The following is a 9,609-nucleotide window of genomic DNA, read 5'->3' on the forward strand; positions in this document are numbered from 1 at the left end:
TCCATTATATTTATGTACCACAGCTTCTTTATCCATTCATCTATCAAATGTACTCTACACCCTCATCTGACCAAATCCAGTCCAAGTTTTCCGGTCAAACTCCACCTCTTCAAGGAAGAATCCCCTCTGCTCTTCCTCAGTGTTGTGACGTAGGTGCCTCTCCTGTGGACTGTGGCCTCCCTCAGCAACAGGTCCACGGTGCTAGCATTAATCCCTCTATCCCCGCACCATCATCACTACTTCACCTCTAAGATCCTTGGGGACAATGACTGGGCCTCATTCAAGTTCATATCCCCATTTATTCTCTTGTTCAATAAGCATTTATTTAATATCTCTTATGTTATCATTTGCTTCACCAGTACGGGCAACATAATATAGTCTTTGAGACCATGGAGCTGGAATCCTGATTACATCATTTACAAGCAGTGTGACCAAGGGCAAATTATCATTTGCCAAGGGTCGTCTTACTCATTCAGCTGTCCCAAGACTAAATTCAGATATAGGCAAGGACTTAGCACAGTAGCAGGCACATAGTAAGGTCTCAAGAGATGACAGGCATTGTATACACAAATTGCTTTTAAAAATAGTCATTTCCTCAAAGAGCTTACAGACTAGTAGAGGCTCAAACATTAAAGCGAATGAGTGCTGTATATGCACGCTAACCTAGTCTTGACCCGAGAGAAACAATGCTGCCTGCTCTGTATTATGACAACAATATATACTGCTGCTAGAACAGCGTGTTTGGCTGCTTGGAGCTTGTCTTGCTCTCTATGTTCCTCCACCCTTAACAAGTAAGGGGCCAGCTTTGAGCAATCATACCCCGTCATTAGGATATTGCCAGCTGATAGCCACACCCAGTGCAAAAGCATTAGTTTTATCAGTGGCAATAGTTAGCAGTATAGCCAAGTATTGAAATGTACCATGAAGCAATAACAAATCACCAAATTATTGCTACTAATCATGCTCCCTAAATAAGGCCTGGAGTTGTTTATAACAACCTAGGATGAAGTCTTAGGACAAAAATTGGAAAACAGTTATGTTCTCAATAAATAGCAGGCACTGAATGTATTTTTCACTTAAAATCCTTGGATAACTTCCTCCGCCCTAATGTATGAAACAGAATGATATTAACTAAAATTAGTCACGTTGCAGATGCCATCTTTTGATCTTTGACACCTATCCTCACAATGTTCCAACCAGGCAGGTATCACTGTGTGCCCAGAAAAAAATCTGAGCTACAGAGAGGTTAAATAACCTGCCCAAGGCTGTACAGTGAGTGACAAGGAGGCCCAGAACAGATCCCTGGCAATCTGGTCTTAAGTCCATGTGCACCACACTGCTTTCCCTACCAAATACGCAGATTAAATGAGAATATTCCAAACACTGCTACAAACTGTGCTACATACCGGAACTCCAGAAAGGAGTGACATGCAAATATAGTACTGCAATCATTTTCATTCAATCGGTATTTATTGAACTTCTGAGGTGAGTAATACATTACACACAGGGACGCTATCAGAAAAGAGTTTCCTGTTCTGAGTTATGAAACAAACATCAGTTTAAACAGAGTTAATAAACATAAAATAACAAAAGATTTCCACTTTGAGCAAGTTAAACAATGGATTTAACATCAAAGTAAAGGTGTTAGGACATGATGAATCCTCATTTTATGAAATACTGGCTATTCTAGGTTTAAACCACCAAAATAAAAAAGAGAACAATAGTAGTAAAGGATAAATATATTAGCACATTAGTCTACTGTTTATCTTGAAATATGTACCAACACCTATGAGTAAGGTTGCAACATTTGGAAATAAAAGTGTAAAAATCAGCTAGCTTAGGGAAAAGATTTTTTGCCCAGAGCAGAAGGTCAGATCTGCAATCAGACTAAAGATTTAGTCATCCACTGTCATTTTCTTTCTGGAGAGCAAGGGCCTAACTGAAGTTCTGATTGCCCAGGAATCCACTTTTCAAAAATAATTATGTTTTATCATATGTCTACTTAAAGCTAGTCACCCAAATCTCATTGGTAACTTGAAACCTTAGAGTTTTGCTAAGTTAAATGATGGAAATTCATTACACACATAATTTCCAAATAATATAAAATGCTGCAACATTACTGAACACAGGTTTATCTACTTTTAGTTTCTTATTACAGAGAAACAAAAGATATTTAGATCTATCAGTAAACACATCCTGTCATTAGAAATTAGGTTTCTAAGAGTTAAGTACTCTAATTAATATATGTAATTAAAATACTAGAAATAATATGAGAAACAATTCAAGAAAAATAGGATGTATTTTGGCTAAGAAAAGGTATGAGGTAGGGAGATATATTTCTGTTAAGGGAAATGAAAGTAATTCTGTCCTAGAGTAGACAAAATGAATGGATATAGAAGCTGGGAGAGAGAATTTTACCTTGTGTAGTCAAGCTGGCTAAAAATGAAATTATAAGGATTTTTTAAAATAAGCTTTAATAAATAGCATACTTATGAAAAACTAAAAATTCTTAATCTTCTAAAAAGACAAATTTTTATTAGACTATTGGTCTGTTCTTGATAAGCTTGGGAAAGATTCTTTACCTTTTAAGGAAACTACGTAGGAAATAAAGATTCAGATATTATCAAAATAATATTCTATGCTTCACATTATCTTTATCAAATCTTTACTTCAAAAAAAAAAGAAACCCTGAGTCTTCTCTATTAGAAGAGCTAAGGTTGTGGGTGGGGGTGGTTAAACTGGGTTTAAACTATGTAACTTTATATATTTGCCTGTGAAGTTCTTGTCATTTTGGTTAAATGGATAATTAAGTATTGTTTCACAGTAACCAATGAGCCTATTTAATCAAGTGTTTTAACACCTTTTGTATTTTTTACAAACTTCCCCAAATAAATTCTAAATGAAGTCTTTTTGACCTCATATTAATTTCTTGAGATTTCTCCAGATGGGCCCTGGACATCTCAAAGATGTGTTCTTTCTCCTTACAAAAAGACATGAAACTAATTAGGCTTATTTGCCATGTTAAACTGCATAGCAAGCATTGTCAAGTAAGATGTAACGCTAAACTTTCTTTAGTTGATATTTGTATTGATACATGTTAGTAACATACGTGTTCCAGAAATTACATGAAATTCCTAGACATCTGCTATGTCCTGGTATAATGCTATCACTTGCAATTCCAGTTATTATCTTAAAATGCTATAGGTTACAGAAATAACCAAATTTCCTTATCAACTGAATTACAATGAACTTGATCAGATTTTTAATATGCCCGTGTTTAAGCCTTTTTGTCATTTATAGATAGTTATTGCTTTACTAATGTTTTGGCAAAAATGTTCTTCCAAAAGTGCTTCATCCTCAAGACTTTTCGAGAGAACTCTTCACTTAAACTACAGGATTCTGATAACTTTCAGATTATGTTGATGAATTAGGTAAGAATTTACAGAACTCTAAGGTAAAACAAGAATCATAAAACTGCTAACAAAAGATCAAGATCAATAAGAATTATAGGGAACTGAATGAACTCATGAGGATAATTATAACTTTTACTTTTTATCCAAAACATTGTTGTTTCTGGAATGTTTTACTTCTTCCAGATTTGTGGAAAACCTTTTTCCTAACTTGTCTATGACTTGTAGCAATTTGCTAAGTGTATCCTTATAAACAAAAATAAAACAAATTTCTCCCTATCTGATCCCTCCAATATTCAAAAACTCTTTGTAAGTATTCTTATTTTCATAGCAATATAATTATTTGCATAAGTTTACTAAGAATCTGTCCTCCTCCTAACAGGACACAATTAGAAACACTGGTTATATTACCAAGGTTTTAACTAACATGTCATATTTGAGAGAGACCTACACAGACTCAGATATGACCAGATTTTAAAAATTTAGGTTAACCTACAGAGGGAATTCTTCAGCGCTCAGCTTTCTTTATAGTCCAGCTCTCACATCTATACATGACTACTGGAAAAACCATAGCTTTGACTAGACGGACCATTGTCAGCAAAGTAATGTCTCTGCTTTTTAATGTGCTGTCTAGGTTGATCATAGTTTTTCTTCCAAAAAGCAAGTGTCTTTTAATTTCATGACTGCAGTCACCATCTGCAGTGATTTTGGAGCCCAAAAAAATAAAGTCTGTCACTGTTTCCCCGTCTATCTGCCACAAAGTGATAGGACCAGATGCCATGATCTTAGTTTTGTGAATGTTGAGTTTTAAGCCAGCTTTTTCCCTCTCCTCTTTCACTTTCATCAACAGGCTCTTTAGTTCCTCTTCACTTTCTGTCATAAGGTTGGTGTCATCTGTGTATCTAAGGTTATCGATATTTCTCCCAGCAATCTTGATTCCAGCTTGCGCTTCATCCAGCCTGGCATTTCACATGATGTACTCTGCATATAAGTTAAATAAGTAGGGTGACAATATACAGCCTTGACATACTCCTTTCCCAATTTTGAACTAGTCTGTTGTTCCATGTCCAGTTCAAACTTTTGCTTCTTGACCTTCTTGCATACAGATTTCTCAAGAGACAGGTAAGGTGGTCTGGTATTCCCATCTCTTGAAGAATTTTCCACAGTTTGTTGTGAACTACACAGTCAAAGGCTTTGGCATAATCAATAAAGCAGGAGTAGACATTTTTTCTGGAACTCTCTTGCTTTTTTGATGGTCCGACGGATGCTGGCAATTTGATCTGTGGTTCCTCTGCCTTTTTTAAAACCAGCTTGAATATATGGAAGTTCACGGTTCACATACTGTTGAAGCCTGACTTGGAGAATTTTGAGCATTACTCTGCTAGCGTGTGAGATGAGTGCAATTGCGCAATAGTTTGAACATTCTTTGGCACTGCCCTTCTTTGAGCATATAAAGAAACATGCCCAAAGCCTTCTATAAAGAAAGCTGAGCGCCGAAGAATTGATGCTTTTGAACTGTGGTGTTGGAGAAGACTCTTGAGAGTCCCTTGGACTGCAAGGAGATCCAACCAGTCCATCCTAAAGGGAATCAGTCCTGAATATTCATTGGAAGGACTGATATTGAAGCTAAAACTCCAATACTTTGGCCACCTGATGCGAAGAACTGACTCACTGGAAAAGACCCTGATGCTGGGAAAAACTGACAGCAGGAGAATGGGATGACAGGATGAGATGGTTGCATGGCATCACTGACTCAATGGACATGAGCTTGAGCAAGCTCCAGGAACCGGTGATGCACAGGGAAGCCTGATGTGCTGCAGTCCATGGGGTCACAGACAGACACGACTATGTGACTGAACTGAACTGATGGAGCCAATGTCCGTGAACTCTGTACCATCATTTTGGCTGCAGTCTTCAGGCAAGAATACTGGAGTGGGTAGCTGCTCCCTTCTCCAGGTGATCTTCCCAACCCAGGGATCAAACCCAGGTCTGCCACATTGCAGGCGGGTGCATTGCAACCCATTGCAGTGGGCTGCAGGCATGGAAGTCCACTCCAGCATTCTTACCTGGAGAATCCCCATGGACAGCGGAGCTGGGCGGGACACAGTCCATGGGGTCACAAAGACTCGGACATGACTGAGAGACTGACCACAGCACATGGAGCCAATAAAGCTCCCTGGAAAAATCAGCCTGGTAACTTGCTTACAGGGTTCCCAGGAGCCTGACCAGCTAAGTAAAAAAGGTCACTTCTTGGCAGTTGCAGGAATCTCAGAATGTTGGTGGACCTCCAGAAGAAAGGAATTCACCCAAATCTATCAGGATTGCAGAGAAAGTCTGATGATAAGTTCATGGCTTGGCTTCCTAGCCTTGAGATTTATAATAGCCCAAACTGTGATTTCTTGCACAAATGTCCAACAGAGCACACTTAAAGTAATTATTTTGGCTGCACTTATATAATCAGGGCAAGTTTAGTAACACTATACTTATTTTGAAAGCAAATTAGCTTTATTTTGGTTATCTCTAATAAAAGGTGGAAGTAAGGGGTGATGATAGAGAGAAAATTATATTTCAGTGAAGAACTAGAGTACACTCTGCAGATAACCGGACTGTAGCCTTCCAGGCTCCTCTGCCCATGGGATTTTCCAGGCAAGAATACTGGAATGGATTACCATTTCCTTCTCCAGGGGATCTTCCTGACTCAGGGATCAAACTGGGGTCTCCTATACTACAGGCAGACTCTTTACCATCTGAGCCACCAGGGAAGCCCAGTATCAGATTCTAGTCCTATCAATTGTCTCTGAGGTTTGCTTTCTACCTGTAAACTGGAACAAATACTGAATTCTTTTCACTTCCTCCAATATCTGAATACAGCATTCCACCTTTCTGACTTTAAATTATTAAGAACTAAAATTTCCCTTTTCCTGAAGTTATGCAACCTAAAGTGTGATAACTTTATGCAAACTCCAGAGAAATCACAACAGTTCATATCTGAACAACCCTCATGCCTGTTGCTCTGTGGACCACTCAGAAAGATCCCCAGAGATAGTCAAACTCAATCCAGGAAGATCTATGATTGCCACCGTCTGTCCCCACTCCATCTGAAGATGTTCTACATCTAGACATCATGACTGACTGCCCTCAGGATTCAGAACAGGTTTACAACCTGCTCCATTAGCCATAGTTTTCTTTTGTTTTCATAGAAATGTATATTACATAAACTGAATCAAGTATTTGCACCATACAGACCTAACCTTGTAAGCACACTTGCATCACTGTCTCCTGAAATGAGACACAACCCTTTAACGGAACTGACCGTGGCTGGGTGAGATATGGAGCATTCCACCAACCCGGGACAGACTCAAACGCACTAGTATCAGATGACCCAAAATGTTCATCACAGTATTACCTCATCTTTGGACAGATTCCTCGGGCCCCAAGGTCACTCACCTGGTTTCAAGGTGTGCCCTTTTAAGCTTAGGGCAATGGCTACCAGCTGGATTGCAGACTACTGACTGTAGTGTAATTACAGGAGTGCTACCATAATCCTTCCTACATTACAACAGGCCCTATCCCGTACTTTCAGTAAGTCAGCTATTGAGGCAGTTTAAGGTCCTCACCACTTACTCTGATACCTAGGCATTAAGGGTGGCTTGTAGTGCAATCCCCAGGTCAGGTTTCTCCTTTTTTGTAGTGTAAGTGCAGGACTCAAGCTTTGATTGCAAAGCATCCACTTCAAAGACGTATCCACTTCCGAGATGACTGTCTCAAATAAACACACTGCAGCCAAAGAACCCAGAGCCAAGCTGACGTTGGGGGGAGGGGGTAGTTCTTTGCCAGATTAGAGCCACTTTTTCTTTCCCTGAACTCTAAGTTCCCACACGTAAGGTTTCAGTTCACCAATGAAAAGTAAGCCACAAAGCCCAAGGCCTCCACCCTTGACCCTAATGAAAGCAGAACCCCAGGCCCACACCCTCTCTCTCTCTACCTACAATCACCAGGTGTGACCCAGGCATGCCATGTGCTTTCCAGAACCTATGAGTAATAAACTTTTTTTTTGTTCAAAGTCTTCTGATGGTTATCACCGAGGGCATCTTGCAATCCTAAGAACCACAGGGCCAGTGCAACAACAACACTGGTCATCAACAGGATGAGACCAGCCCGAAACAGCCCCCCAGCAAGCAAGCGTTCAAGCTGGCTCTGAATTGCGTCCAAGGACACGTATTCCATCTCACTCAGCTCAACAAACAACCCATTCAAGAGTTCAGCCTTGCCATTTTCAAATAAAATCGGCTCTACCTCTGTCCTGGGAAACAAAAAAGAAAATCCCTCTCATCCAAAGACCTGCCACCACAAACGCCATGAACTCAAAGGCTATAAACACAAGGGGATAAAACAAAGGCAAGACAAAGGTTACAGAGAACAAGCTGACGGGACTAAGCAAAATGTTAGGAGCCAAGAACAATCATGCCACTGAAGCAAGCTGCCAGGCTTGGGAGCCTCCTATTAGCATAGCTAGGGAACTAAGGAAATTACCAGCTGTGCCCATGCAGACTTTGCATTAAGCTGGTGTGGCCCTCAGGTCTCCCTTAAGTATTTTAGAATGCCTAGATAAGAGGAACTTACCCCAACTGACACAGTCTAGAAAAGACTGAGACAGGCCAGTTAAGTGTAATGAGTACCCTGTGTGGGATCTTGAAACTGAAAAAGAGCACTGGGTAACTAAGGAAATAGGAAAGGAAGTTAAGGACTTTCACTAACGCAATCAACACTGCTTGGGACAAATGTCCCATACCAACGTGAGATGCTGATAATAGAAAACTTGGTTACAGGGTATACGACAACTCTGTATGGTCTTGGCAATTTTTCTGTAAATCTATTTCTAAAGTTAAAAATTCGTTAAAAAAAAAAAAGAAAGAAAAAGAAAGAAAAGAAAACAGGCTTGCTCCAGAGATCCTTGAATCAATAAAAGAGTTCTCTCAACACCTACAACGAGAATCAATTGGTGCCTTTGTTAAAAATTTGTTAAAATGCAGGTTCTCAGGCGCCACGCCAGAACTTTAAAGTAAGAATGGGAGCTGGCGAGGCCAGTCTGCATTCAAACAAAAAGACCAGGTGATTTCTTCTGTACCTTAACGTTTCCCTCTCTCCGTACACATAAACAGCCGCCAACGAGGCCTCTTCCAGCGGGCAACTCACCCCCTTAAGCCTTTGCCATCCGAGGGCAAAACAGTGATCCAACAGTTAAACAATCCGAGACTATCAGCTGATACTGGTGTAGCCTGACATTAGAAAAAAGACTTTTAAAAGCCCCAGTTTCTGGCTTCCCACCTTCCTAAAGAGAACCAGAGGCACCTGTCGTCACTTTAAACAAAAACCTACCGGACGCCTGCCCCCTTGAAAAGAGCCCAACCGCAAGCTGCAGTCCTGGTCCGGGACTCTCCGACCCCCCGCCCCCCAAAAATAACAGGTACAGTCAAAACATCCCTCCGGGGCATCCTCATCGGCAGACGGACGCTCCTCGGGCCCCTGGCCATCTCTGGAGCGAGCCTCCCGGAGTGCCCTCTCAAGGTGAAGAGACCCTTCCCCTCAGGGCCCCCTGCTCAAGTTGAAGGAGGGTTTGAGCCCCCCGCCCTGTCACTATCTAGACCTGTCACTAACTCGGTGAACCTCTGGACCCTCATCTGGTTAACCTCACTGTCTCTATGGGGTCATCTTAAACCAACAAACGCGAGGTACAGTAGCGCGGCCGCGGCGTCGAGACAGCCACGGACCGGCGCCCGCCTCAGGCGGCGACGCGCGCGCGTCGAAACACTGGGGCCGCGCCGCGGGGGCTTGTGGGACGGGGCGGGACCGGACGCCCCCCGCCCCGCTCCGCTCCTCACCCCGCCGCCGCTGACCGCTCCGATGCCGTCGAACTCCCGGCCCAGCCCGTCGGAGTCGTCGAGCACGTACGCGCCGCTGCGTGCCAGCAGCGCGCACAGCAGCAGGGGCACCGCGGCTTGGCCCGCCAAACCCGCGGCGGCCGTCATGGCTTTCGCCCGGCGTTGCCGGGAGGCCTGAATTAGGCGCTCAGCCATTGTGTGACAGGTCATATGACTCGGGCGCCCAGGGAGGCGGGTCCGGTCGCTGCCATGATGGAGAAGGGCAGGAGGCTGCGGGTGCCGCCGCCGCCATGTTGAGTGTGGGCTGCAAGTCGCTG

At 42.3% G+C, this 9,609-nt stretch overlaps 1 protein-coding gene across 3 annotated transcripts in view; it reads right to left on the reverse strand.

The window, feature by feature from the left end:
* The window catches only part of GALC (galactosylceramidase), a 51,175-nt gene extending 41,584 nt beyond the window's left edge, over positions 1–9,591 (reverse strand). The window contains exon 1 of one of the 3 annotated variants that reach the window (XM_020911349.2): positions 9,293–9,591. In XM_020911349.2, coding sequence (XP_020767008.2) covers positions 9,293–9,502 — 210 coding nt within the window. In that variant the 5' untranslated portion in view covers positions 9,503–9,591. The other 2 variants (XM_020911358.2, XM_020911364.2) reach the window with 2 other exon arrangements.
* Between the last annotated feature and the right edge of the window lie 18 nt (positions 9,592–9,609).

Source organism: Odocoileus virginianus, chromosome 6, assembly GCF_023699985.2.
Source record: "Odocoileus virginianus isolate 20LAN1187 ecotype Illinois chromosome 6, Ovbor_1.2, whole genome shotgun sequence".
Classification (NCBI taxonomy): domain Eukaryota; kingdom Metazoa; phylum Chordata; class Mammalia; order Artiodactyla; family Cervidae; genus Odocoileus; species Odocoileus virginianus.